The sequence below is a fragment of the Panulirus ornatus genome, chromosome 21, assembly GCF_036320965.1.
Source record: "Panulirus ornatus isolate Po-2019 chromosome 21, ASM3632096v1, whole genome shotgun sequence".
Lineage (NCBI taxonomy): Eukaryota > Metazoa > Arthropoda > Malacostraca > Decapoda > Palinuridae > Panulirus > Panulirus ornatus.
The window spans coordinates 9747081-9763695 of NC_092244.1; the positions used below are offsets into that span (position 1 = coordinate 9747081).

A 16615-nucleotide genomic window follows, 5' to 3' on the forward strand; every position below is an offset into this window, starting at 1 on the left:
TATATTTGACATAGGACTGATTCATCCTCGTATGGTGTGCTGCTCTCACATTTGGGGGTGGTTCCAACTCTGTATTCTTACTTGATAAAGTTGAGTTGCAAATGCTCTGACTTAGAAGCTCTCCCAAGCTAACTTCAAAACAGGACACACTTTCCCTCTTCTATAGGTATTACTTTGGTTTTTGTTCCTGAGAGTTGGTTGTTTGTGTGTCCCATCACTAACTAGACCAAGCAATACTGCAATACTGGGAAAGCTGCTGCATCACATGATTACTGTGCAATCACTGGCAACTCAAGGATAGGCTATTTCGATAACCGTTTCTTTCCCCAGACAATGAAGCTTTGGAACTCTCTACCCTCTCACGTCTTTCCCAATAACTTTGACCTGTTACATGTTAAAAGACAGGTTTTTCAATTCCTCCAAAATTTGTACATACTTTCACTTATCTCTTCTCTTCCCCTTTCATTAACCTCTGTATACTTCAATTGAGGCCAGGCCTAAATGTGGACTTTTGTTCATGATGAGCCTCCATGATGAAAAAAAAAAAGCAAAAGAGACAGGGTAACAAAAATGTAAAACTCACTCATCGTAATGCACAAACAATAATCACAAATAGTAATCACACACACACATCTAGGTGTAAACTGTCCATACTAACCAGGTAGGTGAAATTCTGAATAAGGAAGTTTGTTCGGATGTGGAAGACTGCAAACTCCCCAACTCTGGCTTCATTTGTGCTGGAGGTCACCTGCACATACCTGTGGGGGTTAGAGGTACATGTTAGCAATCTGCTGTGATTACCTGTAACCCCTAGCCTCTACCTTCCACTCACCTGTGTTTTCTAGCTTCTCCCTACCTCTTACCTGTGTACCCCAGCCTCTCACTCCCCCTCACCTGTGTCCTCCCTCAATCTCCTTCTTACCTGTGTATCAAACCTTCTCCTTTCCTCTCACCTGTGTCCTCCAGCCTCTCTCTCTCCTTCATCAGTGTCCCCCAGCCTCCCAGTGAACTTCACCTGTCCCCTAACCTCTCTCTCCTCTTTCACACCTGTGTCATTCAGCCACTCCCTCCTCCTCACCTACGTTCCGCAGCCTCTCCTTCCCCTCAACTCCGTCACCTGGCGTCTCTCCCTTCCCCTTACCTGTGTCCACTAACACCCCTCCCTCCTCCTCACGGTGTAACCCCCAGCCACCCTCTCCTCCACATGTGTCTCCCAACCTCCCCTTCCCCGATGCCTCCTAACCTCCATCTTCACTCACCTGTTGTCTGGGTGGTAGTGGGAGTGGGCATGAGTGGTGGTGGAAGTCTGGGTGTGGGCGTCCCGGTAGACCACATCCAAACGGAGGGACGCAGAGTCCTTCGGCACATCAAACTCAAACCTGCAGGGAGGGAGAGCGGGTGCTAGTGACATACTACCTACGATCCAGCATCTGTTAAAGAGACTTCAGCATTAGGAAGGGCCTCCTAGTTGAGCTAACCGCAGAAAAATTGAAAATGAAAGAGCTGTGTGAATTACCTGTCGTCATGTGCTATACAAGTGAAATGACAATGTTTGTGGTTTACGTGCAAGTAACCCAGGTGTATGTGAGATAGAAAGAAAGGGTGGAAACGTGGACTAGAATAGGGAATCTGAAAGCAGAGAGAGAGAGAGAGAGAGAGAGAGAGAGAGAGAGAGAGAGAGAGAGAGAGAGAGAGAGAATGTGGAGAAACTTGAAGAAACGACTATTTGAACTATAGACAAATCCAAGATCTCGGCATCAGTACAAACATAGAACACCCTTGCTTCCACTGAATCCTCAAAACACTCCCGTCAACCATCGCTGCACACAATAAATTGTGCTTAGCTTAAGTTACTGAATTAAAAAAGAAAAAGATACAACACGACTACATACACAACCTCAATGTGCTGGGGGCACCAAAATCACCAACATGCATCAAATACTTACACCACACACATATGTTTGTAAGACTGATGAAACAAAGACGCTGGTGAAGACGTGAGATAAAGTTTATTTCACAAACAAACAAGAGTCACGAGGGAAATTGTTTACTCGGAGAACTTAATCCATCTGCCGACAGAGTGCATGACGCTCGTTCAAAACAAGAGGGAGACGAACGCAATACTTTATTACATATTAACATATGATGTAGGTACACATGAGACATAATATGGTACATAAGGATACATATCATAACTTCCTCCACTGTAAACACTCTTCCATTTCAGACTATCCCTTCCCCTGTCCACCTCCTGCTCTTCTCCTCTAATAACCCCATTAAAAGATAGAAAAAAAAGGGTGGGTGTGGGGAGGGGATGAAAGATCACCTTTTAGAGGCTGATGGATATGAGAGGCACAGAATGAGACATTTCCGCTGTCTTCCTCTGAAAAGGTAATTCGTTAAACACATTTTGTAAATTTACTCCATGGTTTAAAGTATGACGTTCCTCGAAAGGAAGCCGTGCTTGTACTGAAGTCCAAAGATGGGCCATATTCTAAGAACTCAGGTGTAAACCAATTTGAATAAAAAAATAAAACCAACCTTAACTTGGCCTGACCTATGAACTAAAGTGATTCTTTTTGCAAGTCATTTCTTTGTTCACTTCTGTATTCGGTTGCACACATTACTATCATTAAAACATCAGCTAAGGAATGGGATATTATCCAAGATGACTTCTTAGGTATGTAGTAAACGTGAAGTGTATTTTTATTCAAAACTTACAAAGATGAGAGAGAGAGAGAGAGAGAGAGAGAGAGAGAGAGAGAGAGAGAGAGAGAGAGAGAGAGAGAGAGAGAGAGAGAGAGAGAGAGAGAGAGAGAGAGAGAGAGAGAGAGAGAGAGAGAGATTATTTGCTTGCAAGCCGAATTTCTTTACCTGGATGATTGACAGAATATGTTTGAAGAAATTAATGGAAGCGACAAATCTATTCTTCATTACGAGAAAAGACTGACTAAACAGGAACACAAACACAGATTGTTATCAAAATAAGATAATCCGTATCATACACATTTCTGGTTGTTCTCGGGCCTGTCATGACAAGTGTTGAGTAATAGCTAATACTGCAATCATGGTTGACGGCGAGGATCCACCCACCTGAAGATGCCCGTGTCGCGGTACTCGGCGAAGTACTGCTTACTGATGTAGTCGTCCATGAGGTTGACCAACTCTCTCTCCACCCATGCCACCTCGTTCGCCTGGGGCATTCCCTCCTCGCCATCAACAGATGGAGACTCCCACGCTCTCTGTCCCTCTTTCAAGATCTCTGGCGTCTCATTCTGGACCCTGTCCTTCGAGAGGGCCGGAATGACAATCTGGATGGGGTGATGGGAAGAAATATGACGCATTATATATGTATATCTTGAGTTCACCAATGCATTGGGCCTGTACTGGATGTGACAATCCATAATGTGGCTTCAACGTTCGAGCATGAATTATGGACATGATACCGAGTCACGTCTACAGTTGTACTGGACAGTGTAGGAGATCCGGACTCCTAGTTAACATACTAATCAGTTTAACATTAAGTATCCTAGTATGCTTTCACAAAGCTACAGCTTAAGCATAAGAATTAAAGAATAAAATCATAAAAAAAGATATATCTCATCCAAGAATAAACAGACTAGCTTTACCAAGACTACGTAGCTTGAAATCCCCCTCCCTCCAGAAAAAAAATAGCTATTCTTATTTGTATATCATTAGGTGATGAAGAGTTAGGCTAAGGAGGGAGGAGAGGATGCACCGACATTTCCCCACTTCCGAAAACAACAATCAAGATACCATACCTCTATTAAACTGGTGAACATTATATTATGAATGTTTTTCATGTGATACTTAAACATTAAGAGACCTGAAAGTTTATAAACTGGTTAAGAATAATATGATACAACCACCCTACCACGCAACGTAGTTTTATTTTACCTACAGTTTAATTATATTCACTTTATCACAAAGAACCTGTCACACGTAAGCAAAAATCCTTACGAGCTATATAAGCTTAGCTCTAGGAAGTTTCCTTGAATCATAAATACATTTCCCCTCTCATGAAAATCTCTAAGTCAATAAAGGCTCACGCAAAGATTACGGCTCAGTCAACACCTGCCAAAAGAGAGAGAGAGAGAGAGAGAGAGAGAGAGAGAGAGAGAGAGAGAGAGAGAGAGAGAGAGAGAGAGAGAGAGAGAGAGAGAGAGAGAGAGAGGAAAAAAAGAAGCATTCTAATAGGAAAGATTACGTGGTACACGACAAATGAAACTGCTGTGTTGTGGACGCAGTTGAACGAGACAGACAATGAAAAGCTTACGAGAGAGAAATGTTCCATTACTGTCAAAAATAAAAAGTTTAAAAATGCCGAAACTCATACTCTCTAACACATACGAAGCCATTAAAGTTCTGGATGACACATGGTCCCTCAGCTGAGGGTAAAAGAACTAACTTCCCGGGCTATCTGTCACCAAGATCACAAAACTAGCTCCACAATGAAGTACTTATCCTTACTGGACACTTTACTCACCTCGTCTAATTACATTACACATTTCATCTTATTTCATATGAACAACAAGATCTATTCTTAACATCGTAAAAGAAAAAAAAAAATCGTGAAAATATTGATTCTGTGGCACACTGTTAACGTGAGTAAACCTACCCAGTCAGCCAGTAGTCGTACGGTTGCTAGTCGAACCCTAAAATACAAACATACTTTAACTGGCATTCCAGCAAATGTAAACTATCTATCAAACACTTCTGAGGAAATGAATGATACGTTAAACACACTGTAAGGAAGCCCCCCCCCCCACCCATCTATCGACATTACGAAATCGAGGATGATATAATTCGTGCAAATGTCATCTTCCACTGCTTAGGCCCCTCCCATGACCCAGAATCGTGATTCAGACGACCCCCAGAAGTCCCCAGGCCACATACGACTCCCACAAGTCCCCAGGTCACATACGACTCCCACAAGTCCCCAGATTAAAGTGGAGACCTCTCCTTCGTTCAAGATGACGCAGTCTTCCTTATCAAAAGTGACATTCTCCGGATACACAAAAAATGGAAGGTGTCCGCTGATCAATTTCAAGCGTCTTTTTTCCCTTCCACGAAGCAATGTGTCTAATCATGAGGATTATATACTGATCATGTAACGCGCAGGCTGTCATTAATGATCATAAATAATCCATGAACACAACGATAAGAACCTTTAGCACGAAGATGGCTTGGGGCCTTTTGACCTGACGCTGAAGGGTTGGGTGAAAGGCCAAGCCATCGTGGAACAAATGATCGAACTGTCGCACCTGAAGGGGTTTACGCCACGCAGTACAGCTCGGAAACATATGCACAGCGTAACAGAGGATCAGTATGACACAAGGTCATTACAAAGCCAGTTTTCTGGTGATCATCGCACAGTGTTTGCTTGAAATACGGTCAGTGTATCACAAGGTTAGAAGTATTGTCAGTATAAGTTTCAAAGAGGAAAAAAACATGGTCCTGTCTACATGAACAGCGAGACACTAACGAAAGGTCAGTGTGACGCAAGGCGTCGGCAATAATATGAGTCAGTGTAACATGACGTTCGGTGTAAACACAATATGGGGTCAGCTGAACGTGATGAAGAGATACCAAAGGTCATCATCACCTGGGGCAGGGTGGAGGTGACGCCGGAGGTGGAGGTGACGGAGGCTGTAATGATTAACGATGACTGGGCAAGACGCGACTTCTTCACTGGCTCCTCGTCCCCGTGCTTGACTGAGACCTGTTGGGTAGGTATGTGGGAAGGACACATGATACAAGACGACCTGCTGGACAGTAAGACAACAACATGGTAATACCAGGAGCTGAAGTAAGGGCGCAGGGAAATTAAAATGAATGAAGGAAGTCGGTTAACGACAGTAACAGTATGAAAACAGATGTCTAAAACTGAGGGAAGGCACTTAAATAACAAGAGGAACTAGGAAAAAGAAAATATGAACAGTCCAGTCTAATGTAATTCAGGCATCATGACCACTTACTTCTATTCTCATTGAAACCAGAGATATCAACAATAAAATGCAGTCTTAAATTATATGTACAAACTGACATACACATTTCTATGCTTTTGACAGTTTATCACTGTACGTGTGCTTGAGAGTTACTGTCAGTTTTTCTGTGCGTGGTTTAACTTAGTTTAAATATGTCATGCCTGTGTGTGTGTGTGTGTGTGTGTGTGTGTGTGTGTGTAATTGCCTATTTGTACTGTATGAGGAGAGAGCTTTACATTCGTAAGACCTCCACTTCTTGAGCAGTTTCCACCAGCACAAAACGTTTCAAGTTTCTGTATGGTGCCCACATTAAGCATGTCATTCGTTTTCTTCCATTCATCCGCTCCAGCTGTTCTCTTTTGCTATTCTCCTAACGTGGGACTTAGCTAAACAGGCGAGGGACGATGATCAATCCGAAGTCTCTCTCACATGTACTTTGCTGTAGCTTTTATCGAGCAAGATGATATTCATAGCGAGGCTTTCTTCCACTTTGACCCATCCCCATTACGTTGAACTTCATCAGACCAATTTTGGAGTATGTCAAGGTACCACCGTAAGGTGATCCGCGTGTGTGTGTGTGTGTGTGTGTGTGTATGTCTGCTGGCGTCTTCAGTATGATTTAATCACCTCTTCCCCTCACCCCGGTTAGATCTGACACTTAGGTCACCCTACGGTCAAAGGTCACTTCACTACCTACCGTGGAGCTGAAGGGCATCCCTGGCCGGAACACGAAGGGCCCGGTTCCAACCACCTCCACCTGCACACGGTTGCTCAGGATCCGCATCCTACAAAAAGAAGTCAGTGACGTATGACGGACTGGACAAAAAGAAATACAGTGACGCATCCAAATAACATCAAAGCAAATATGGTGAATAACGAACTGGCATAATAGCGTAGGTTGTCTAATGATAATAATGATAGGATTGCACATTGGACTAAGAAGGCTGGGAAAAAGAAAATGAAGAGGTGGATGATAAAGCAGAAATATCTGGAGGTGAGTGATATCAGTGTAAGACCTGAGGAGGGAAATACCTTTTGGCTCTCACTGAATGTGAGGTTCAAAAATGCACCACCTCAAATCTCGCAACGAAGAACCAAACATGTTAAGAATGATCCGTCCATCAAGGAAAAGAAAAAAACAGTCACTGGAAGACCAATTTCTTTGGAACACCTCTGGAAACATCATAACGCGCTAGGGCCTTACCTGGAGTGTCCCTCCGCTTTAATCCAGGTGAAGACGTCGTGAAACTCACACTCCACCTTCACTTCGGCGCCTTCCAGGCGATCCACGTGATCCAGCAGTGACGCCATCGGGAAAGAGAAGTTCACCTCCGCGTCCACCTTGGGTGTAGTGAAGGAAAGTGGTCAGTCACTCGGAGAGAAAAATGAATATGGCGGAACTTCGCGACACACACCCACCAGGTTTAATCAGTGACATTAGAGATCCTAAGCTCATCTGTTGCATTCTGTATGCGATATGAAAAGCAGCAAACTCTCCTGTGACATACAACACTGGCTTATTTTTACACCGTAAATCCCTGAAACTCTCCAATACTGATCTTGTGCGAACCCAGTGAGACTCGTCCTCTTGTAAAAGAGACCTTTGCGTGGAATCATATTTCACTTGATATCACGTGACTTATAAAAAACAATTGATCGTTTTTTGGACTACTTCTAGATGTTTCAAAACACACCTCTCGGTACTACTGGACGTTATCGAAATACATCCCTTATGTGTGTAGGCTTTTTGTGAAGATAATTGAAAAACAAAATGTACCATTTCAAAGTATAAACCAGCAAAACCATTATTTTCAAGTACTGAAAATAATCCCTTGAATTGTCCCGAGTGGCAGGAAGTTATTAAACAAAATCTCCTTCAATTTCAAATCAGAAATCTACGAGAACTAACGTCTGTTTAATCTCATGGTAAACCATTCTTCAATAAAGAAACACTAAAAGACGTCTTGCTATACAAGACCACGGTAACCTATTCGTTTGTGCTATTTCCTTAACGAAAGAAATCCCCTAGAAAATAACTTCGTTTCCTTTCATACCAGAATCTATTCAAAACCTTCTCTTAACCCATGAAAAGGAATCCTTAAACAAAAAGAGAGTTCTTTCACTTCCCCACATAAAACCCTACGACCCAATGCCAGGTATGACAAAGACAATGAACATCACCAGGCCTGAGCAACTCACATAGCTGTAGTAAATGGAGGAGACCCGTTTGAGCTGGGAGTCCGGCAGGCTCCAGGGTTGCTTCACATACAGGGTGAGGGAGGCGTTGCCGTACACGGGCTTCTCTGAGCTGTAGCTCCCTGTTAAGTTCCCCTTGATCTCCTCGTCGTCAGACAACCCATAAAATGGCATCTCCACATACACCTAAGAACACGAGAAGGCATCAACACCCTACTGTATATTTTATTACGTAGAAACGAAAAAAGAATTAGTTCAATGAACACATGGAGATCGAAGCCATTGTTGGTGTTGTGCACGTAAGGCATCTGTGAGTTGCAGTAAGGGATAACATGACTGGCACTACGAGGAATGGCAAGAACGATTCGATACAGTGAAGCAAATGAGGGGAGACGAGCACCTTGGGAGAAAGAGGAGTTAGATGGTGAGTGAATGATATGGCACCGTGCTACACTAGCAACGATGATAAGGCAAACGAGAGACAGAGGGAACACAGGCTGGGATGAGATGGACCTTTAGGGAAGAAATGGAAGACGGAAGAAGGGGTTGCTGACAGGAGATAGATCGAACGACCATGACTCCCTAGAGGGAGACAAAGGGAAAGGATCAATAGAGAGCAGATGCCTTCTGAGAAGGTTGGTTTTGGGGTTAATTAGGTCATATGAGTTCTGGTGACTGACCAGATGGTTGGTTTTGAAGGTCATTACGTCAAATGAATCCAGGTGACTGACAACAAGGGATGGGTTATAGGGTAAATTAGGTCGTATGAGCTCGGGAGGCTGACAACAGAGTGACTTTGAGACCTACCTCGTAGAGTGGTTCGTAAATTTTGTGGACGAGGAATCGCTTCTCCTCCACCTGACCACTGGCCGAGACCCGCACCCGCCACCACCCTGACTGTGGCAGCTCCGGCAGCAGGAAGGATAATGACACAACACCTGCGGCACATGGAGTAATACAGCTAAGTCCCTGTGACAGGTTAGAGGCCATAAAGCATCCTGTCGCTGAAGAGATAAGAGTAAGAGATGATTATCACAATATCTTTTTTTTTTTTTTTTTTAAAGTCTTTAAACCAGTTTGATGATATCAGAACTGAACAATGCTTCCAGAGATGCATACACAGACCACGAAATATGGCAAGAAACGATTTGAGAGAGAGAGAGAGAGAGAGAGAGAGAGAGAGAGAGAGAGAGAGAGAGAGAGAGAGAGAGAGAGAGAGAGAGAGAGAGAGAGAGAGAGAGAGTACCCAAAAAACCTCTGGGCTGGAAGAATAAAATGCTTAAGACTATACAGGTAGAGAAAACCACCAGGGACTTCCTTGTGTTGGAACAAGCAAGCACAGGAGAGTACGGGAACAAACTCATTGGAAACTCACCGACGTGGGGCGTCCTGGAGACCCATCGCTTGACTATGATGCCTTGAGGGTCCTGGAGAAGAGACAGATGGATTAACTGGTGCTAACTCACATTTAACATGTTGGTTGATGAATGAGTATGGGGGGTTGGGGGTAGAAACTGAAAGTACAGTGGACAAGAGGGGATGGTGGAGAAGATGAATGATAAAGAGAAATGGGGAAGGGGAGAATGAGGGAGAGAAAGAGTTAGTGCGTGTTAGTAAGGCGAAGTTTTGGTGAGAGAGAGAGAGAGAGAGAGAGAGAGAGAGAGAGAGAGAGAGAGAGAGAGAGAGAGAGAGAGAGAGAGAGAGAGAGAGAGAGAGAGAGAGAGAGAGAGAGAGACGTAGATCCTTGGAGTAGGTCCAGTCCCTCTCTGTTTCCAGGGAACACCACCACTACCCACATGGCTGCTGGTGGATTCCTCACCAGCAGCCACGCTCGCCCACACCCCTCAACCCGAGGAGAAGGTTCTGAAGTGCGCCTGCCACCGAAGGCCTCAGACATTACGTGATATGGCTTTGGCGGTACAGATGTGAACACCGTTAGCAAGACGGCACGGTCTTGGAGTGCAACGGTGCGGTCCTTGAGTGCAACGGTGCAATCCTTGAGTTGCAACGGTGCTGTCCTGGAGTTGCAACGGTGAGGTCCTTGAGTAAGACGGTACTGTCCTTGAGCATAACGGTAAGGTTGCTGAGCACAACGGTGCGGTCCCCGAGCACGGCGGCACGATCCTTGAGCACGGCGCTACCACCCTTGGCTATGAGTGACCTGATCAATAAGGGTTAGGTCAAAGTTCACGCCGTTACACTTGACTGTGGCATCGTCGGGCTCGAAAGGTTAATTGCCTCTCATTGTGTTGAGCCAAGGGCACTGGCCCCAACCAGCGCAACCCTGTCCCTTTCCCTCCCGCCTTTCCAGGTTTTGTAAGGTCACTTCCCTCACTCTGACTGTCTTCCCATCCCGGTTTTGGAGTTTGGGCTTATGGTGTCCATCGTGTACATAGCCTTCTAGCGCTCTGCCTCTCTGCTCCTTCATCCCTCTCCCACTGAGGGAAAGCTTGGGGAGTTGGGTGGTTTGCGGTGTCAATCTTTCATTCCTCAGGAGGTGCTGGTCTTCCCATCTTCTACAAAACCATCCTACTGAGTTCTGCAGGGCTAAGGTATCTATAGAAATATACTATGGGGGATACTGACAAAATCCCCCGACGAGTCTTGACACCCAGAAGTAGTTCATGAGACATACACGGTGGACTAATCAGGGCGTAAGTGCTCCTACCACGGGGCTAATCAGGTTACGCGTGGCTTTTGTGGGGCAACGCTCAGGCTACTGACAGTCTCAACAGACTAACATCAGGTCTACAGCAGCTTCAACAATCAGGTCACCTGTAGTATCAGCAGCTTAATTAAATGATGAAAAACAGCTCCAGTCAGGTCACCAGCGTACCAGCAGCTAAAGAGTTAGGTCAACTTAATCATATATATATATATTTCTCAAGTACACAGGAGACAGGTGGCAGTTTGGCAGTTTTTCAAAGGCAAAACTATCGACAAAAGATCATGTTCATATGTCCTGTGTATGAGCGTGGATGAAATGTCTCAGTGGAGGATTACATAGGCGCACTACCACCTAAAGATCTCACTGTATACTAGTGATAAAATCTCCTGCAGGATGGGAGGCCGAAGTCAGTGGAGGACTCTTTAAGCGCACCATCAGGAATGTATCTCATTGCATAATCATAACATGCAAGGCCTTCCGAGGGTTTGGCGCAAAACGCAGCGCAAAAATAAACGGGCTAAGCCTTACCCATCTCAACCACTATATATTAATAGTAATACCATTTCTTCAGGTCATCCATCGGCAACATATCGACACGCACGCAAGCACGCGCACTGGGCACTACCATAATCATACTGAGGACGTTATGGTCGTGGTGGACGTCAAGATCTGGTCAGGTGGTATGAAGACGACGGGGTGCAAGGCTGTGGGGTAGGTACTCAAGGTGGTCGAGCGCCTCAAGAACCATTCAATTCCTTGGAGTCGCCCGGGTGTACGACCCTACAAATTTAGTGCATGATGGGAGTGGGTGTGGTGAGGGAGACAACTGTGGGAGGTGGGAGTATTGAGAGGACGGACTGGGGAGACATGCAAGCATGCAGGGGAGGGTGAGTGGGAGATGGAGCGCTAAAGGCAACTAGCCAACAAGTGAGGTGGGAGAGGCAAACAATGGTTACTGATGACCTTCACGTGACCAAGTGTCCTTCTTCCCTGGCGAAAAGATTCAGAGAATATTAACCCAAGACATGAATTAATTACTCTTTCTTTCAAGTAAATACTGTTCAGGTGTATATGGCTATGCGCACCTATATCTATGCGTACGTATTATGTACACAGGTGCATATAAACGTCTACCTCTCAATCTGTCTATACCAGTGTGTGTATTCATGCATACGTACGTTTGTAAATGTGTACGTACATAACCAAGCACGTCCGTGTTCGTGCGTTGCGTCTGCGTGATAGATCGTCTAAGTAACCTAACGTGAGAGAAATGCGATGGTGACCTTTTCGAGGTAAGTTCAAGACGATCTAGTCATAGCGTAGCACTCAGCTCAGGTCACTCACCTCTGCCGTGCAGCAATCCAGGTTGAGGGAGGGCCCGTTAGATTCCAGAATAAAAAAAATTTCTCGCCAGTCTCTTGGTATCTAAGAGAAACCTACGTTTTCCAACTGCGTTACCAAATTCCGACGACATTCCCTTAAGGAAATGTTAGCAGAAAATCTCTCGTTTGTCTCATGCTGTTTAAAATTACATGGGATTTCTGGCTAGCGTCTCTAATGTCTTCAGTATCTGTGTCAAAAAACACTAAAACCTTCTACTGGCTGTTTGGTTTCGGTTTCTAAGAGCAAGTGGATATTCCAGTTAACATGTCTAACAAAAGCCGAATACAAATCTGGATTAAGGCATGAGCAAGTCCATTGTTAAATCTGTCACTGGACTCAAGATTTTAAGGGTTTCTATGCAGGTAAGAAAACTAAACGGGTCGTTTGGTTTCTAAAGGTATGTGAGTAGAGACAGCTTATGTCTCTTGGTTTCTTAGGGAACCAGAGGATATGAACAAGAGATGACCCCAACATGAGGATAGCCTGACCTTTGACATGACTGACCCATAAAGGTCAGGTCAAAAGCCAGGCCAATGCCGAAAGGTCGTTCCCGACATGCTCAACGGTCGTAACTTCGTTCTCAGGTAGTTAAGTAGTCATAAATAATCTGGTTATCAGACAGGATGTCAAACTTATCTTCAACGTTTCAAAATTGATCTTCCTTTGAATTCTAGACGAACCCTATTAGTAAAGTTTACCTGGGCTATTCAGCCTCTTGAAGTCCTCTGGAACTGATAGTAATCAACCAGCAACCAAGCGTAAGTGCATGCCACCTCCGATGTCTGGGTCAATCATACTTCGGGAACCTATTGGTGCTAAGACACACATACCCATTGCTCCTTGTGGGCAGGACGGCAGCCAGCGACTGTTGCTGTTCTTAGCCAGCCAATGTTTCGCCGCTTGATAATCGAGATAATTTGCTGCTGACGTGACGTAACAAGGGTGTGATGCAAGCTCGCAAGTGGGGCCTTACAGGCGCTTCAGGGAGTACCGCAATACATTGGGAGTACTAACCAATGTTTGCATGAGATAGGCTTTACGACTGACTAGCTATTGATCAGTCTGGGGTTCGTGTAAACATTGACTGCTGTAAGATTACGGGACGCAAGAGAACGACTGCGATTTTTCTTTTGTGATGTTATTGTGATATCATTGTGCTCCTAAGCACCTGGACCTCAGGTAATCTTTTTTTTCTTCTGGTAGGTTACGAGAGGAAAAGGTATAAAGTGGAGGAACTGAAGATATCATTACTGGGTGAAGAGGTACGGTGGAGGCTTGCTGAGGTGGATGGGTGGCTTGTTGGATATGTATCTATGGTGCTTTGGGTATATACTGGAGGGGTGGAGTCCACAGTGATGGACTCGTCAGGTCTTACCGGTGAGACTCACTTCACATTTTCTGTTATCGGAAAAATGAATGGATGAATAATACAAATAAATATCAAAGAACACCATCATACAGTGATTCACAGGGTCTTTGAATGACAATCTCAAACGACAATGAGATTTTGGGGTACATCATACTGGTAGCTGTGACAGCCAGAGTATGTCAGCATCAATTAGAACTACGCCTGTCCAAACCTTTGAAGTATGTCAAGGCTGGAAACCATCTGGTCTACACTTTTCCTAAACGATTCCTTTCACCAATGGAGAACAACTTAAGACGTTCATGCTACCTTGATTGCAAGTACCTGGAAATCAAAATACCATGGAGAAATAAATATGATCTCGTGTGACGGCTTTCAAAACGCCACAGTTAACCCGACGTGGGTAAATACGGAGGGAGGCCCGTAAGTGGTTTAGTCAGCAGCGTAGTCGGCAAGTGGAGGAGGAGGAGGAGGACCAGCACCAGCAGCAAGCAGGTAACGGTTGGTGCCTCACACTGTGTGCCCTAACAAGGTGATGAACTCAGGTGGTGGGGCTGCCAACACCGAGTCCTAGGGTCACAAGGGAGGACAAAAGGGAGGGAGGTGAGGAGGGGAGGGGCAAGAGGGCTGGGGGTAATGTAGGAAGGGGGCCAACTGATAGTGGGAACGCCCTACGTGTAGGAAGAATGAAGCAAGCAATGGTGAAGAGACGAGGAGGTAGGAGTTGGGAGGTCGTTGCTCTTGCACATAATACACAACAGCTCCAGCAGTCGTCCATCTCCGTGTGAGTGATGAACACCACGAATGGGCAGTGTGACGCCACTTTAAAACTCCTGACTCCGTGTTGCCCCCACTGCAAGCCCACACACACACACACACACACACACAGGCTCACACTGCCACGCCTGCAGTTTGCATTTTTTGCCTAGAGATCATAATCGACCTTAAGTTGCGTGTCCAGTCACAGAGGGACTCGATAGATCGCCTTCACACTAGGAAACAAAGTCCTGAGGTTGTCCACCATCAACCTCAAGTCCTGTTGAAGTTCCTCTACTGTTACGGAGAACGGAGACATCTATCAGAGGAGAGGTCTGGGGGGTCAGACTTTGCCAGCAGTCATGGAAAAGGGGAGTCGAGCCCGACATCCTGTGGCCCCGGATCTAAGGCTGGATGTCAAAATGATTACAGTGCTCTCCACTATGCATCTCTAAGGTCTATGTTCCTCTAACCGAACTGGTTTACTTTGTGGAAATTTCCTATAGCAGCGATTCCCCGACTACCCTGTAGTCTCGCCAGCAATCATTTCTTAATTGGATGGAAATAGAGAAGAGATTCCTTAATCCACGAGTGAATCCGGGAAATACCACAGGGAATCCCGACACAGTAGTGGGGGAGGGGTGTGTGGGTGTGTGTGTGTGTGTGGGTGTGTGGGGGGGGTGACGTCGCAATCATCATCAGCGATCGCTGACACTTCGGCAAGACCTGAGACATAATGTCCCCCCTTTACCTTATCAGTCCCCGGCTTGAAGATGATAGGTGGCCGGAGACATTCTTGAAACAGGTCTTCCATCTTGCGTTGGTGGTGCAGATGGCGCACGAGGAGGAGGAGGAGGAGGAGGAGGGGGAAAAAATTACACGCACAAAAAGAAGAAAAAAATAACAACTCGAGTTAAACTTCGATTCGCCAGAATCTAGACCCAACAACTTTTTTTTTTCCCTCTCTCTCTGCACAGGCAGGATGACTTGTGGAGTGGAGGCACTTGGTTGAAGCGTTGGGGGGGAAGAGGAGGGGGAGGGGGGCAAGGGAGGGGAAGCAACACGCTGGCTCTTCTGTCCGACCAGACTTTCACAAGCAAGACGTAAATATGCAATACATTTTACGTGCTTATAGGACGTCTTAACCTACGACGCTGGTTGGAGTTTGCGTCTAACTCACAGCCCCTTGAACACGACACGGTAACGACACCTTAGCATAATGGTGCGACCCACGGGCAAGATGGCCTGGCTTTTGACCTGACATTAGATCAAGGACCAGGTCAAAGGACAGGCTATCTTAACTATATGTTATACCGTCGTGCTCCAGGTCAAAAGTATCGTACTCAAGGGTCGTCTCGTCGTGCTCAAGGTTAGACCCATCGTACACAGGGGTCGCATTCGTCGTGCTCAAGGGTCGCACCGTCGTGTTCAAAGGTCGTCTACCATCGTGTTCAGTGGTCGTCTACCGTCGTGCTCAACGCGTCGAAGAATCTTGCTCAAGGGTCGTCTCCCGCCGTGCTCAAGAGGGGGGTGCACAGTCGTGCTCAAGGGGTGTGCACAGTCGTGCTCAAGGGGTGTGCACAGTCGTGCTCAAGGGTAGTGCACAGTCGTGCTCAAGGGTAGTGCACAGTCGTGCTCAAGGGGTGTGTACAGTCGTGCTCAAGGGTAGTGCACAGTCGTGCTGAAAGGTTGTGCCGTCGTGGCCAAGAAATTACAGCGACCAAGCCAGGTGAGGGAGGAGGAGGAACACCTGAGGTGAGACTACGCAGAGTGGAAAATTACTGAAGCCTGTGCATGGAGCTTTGATCCTTGTGTAACTGGTACGCAGGGCTGACAGTAGCTCGGCCTCGGTATCAATCCAGGTTATACACTCTGTTAACGGTAAATTCCACGATGGAAAGGGATGAAAGTAAAACCAGAGATAAAACTGAAGGAACAGGGATAACAAAAGAATAATATACAGAGGAAGGAGCGCGCCCCTAGAGCACACAGGCACGGACAATTCTCTGGTTCGTCCAGTGCATTAGTTGTGAAAGACTCTTCACAATACTCCCGCAAAAATCGGACACAGGAGCAGTCTGTTTCGTCCTATTCACGTCTCGTCTGAAACTTAACACCTGGAAAGGACTTCAGTGCCCCTAAAACCTATTTCCATCTAAACCTCTTTCTGGAACCCTTCACACTGTTCTTATCTCTGTTGACGACTCTGTGATTACTGTAAAAGCAAACTTGTTGTCA

General features: G+C 45.7%; 1 protein-coding gene across 1 annotated transcript in view; it reads right to left on the reverse strand.

The window, feature by feature from the left end:
* Nucleotides 1–16615, reverse strand: part of LOC139756349 (CD109 antigen-like) — a 140432-nt gene that overhangs the window by 63575 nt on the left and 60242 nt on the right. The window contains exons 6-14 of the mRNA XM_071675715.1: nucleotides 9580–9631; nucleotides 9012–9142; nucleotides 8208–8390; nucleotides 7213–7349; nucleotides 6706–6793; nucleotides 5627–5743; nucleotides 3094–3311; nucleotides 1260–1379; nucleotides 659–758 (exon numbers count right to left, since the gene is read on the reverse strand). Of these exons, the coding sequence (XP_071531816.1) occupies nucleotides 659–758; nucleotides 1260–1379; nucleotides 3094–3311; nucleotides 5627–5743; nucleotides 6706–6793; nucleotides 7213–7349; nucleotides 8208–8390; nucleotides 9012–9142; nucleotides 9580–9631 (1146 nt within the window). The remainder of the gene's footprint in view (nucleotides 1–658; nucleotides 759–1259; nucleotides 1380–3093; nucleotides 3312–5626; nucleotides 5744–6705; nucleotides 6794–7212; nucleotides 7350–8207; nucleotides 8391–9011; nucleotides 9143–9579; nucleotides 9632–16615) is intronic.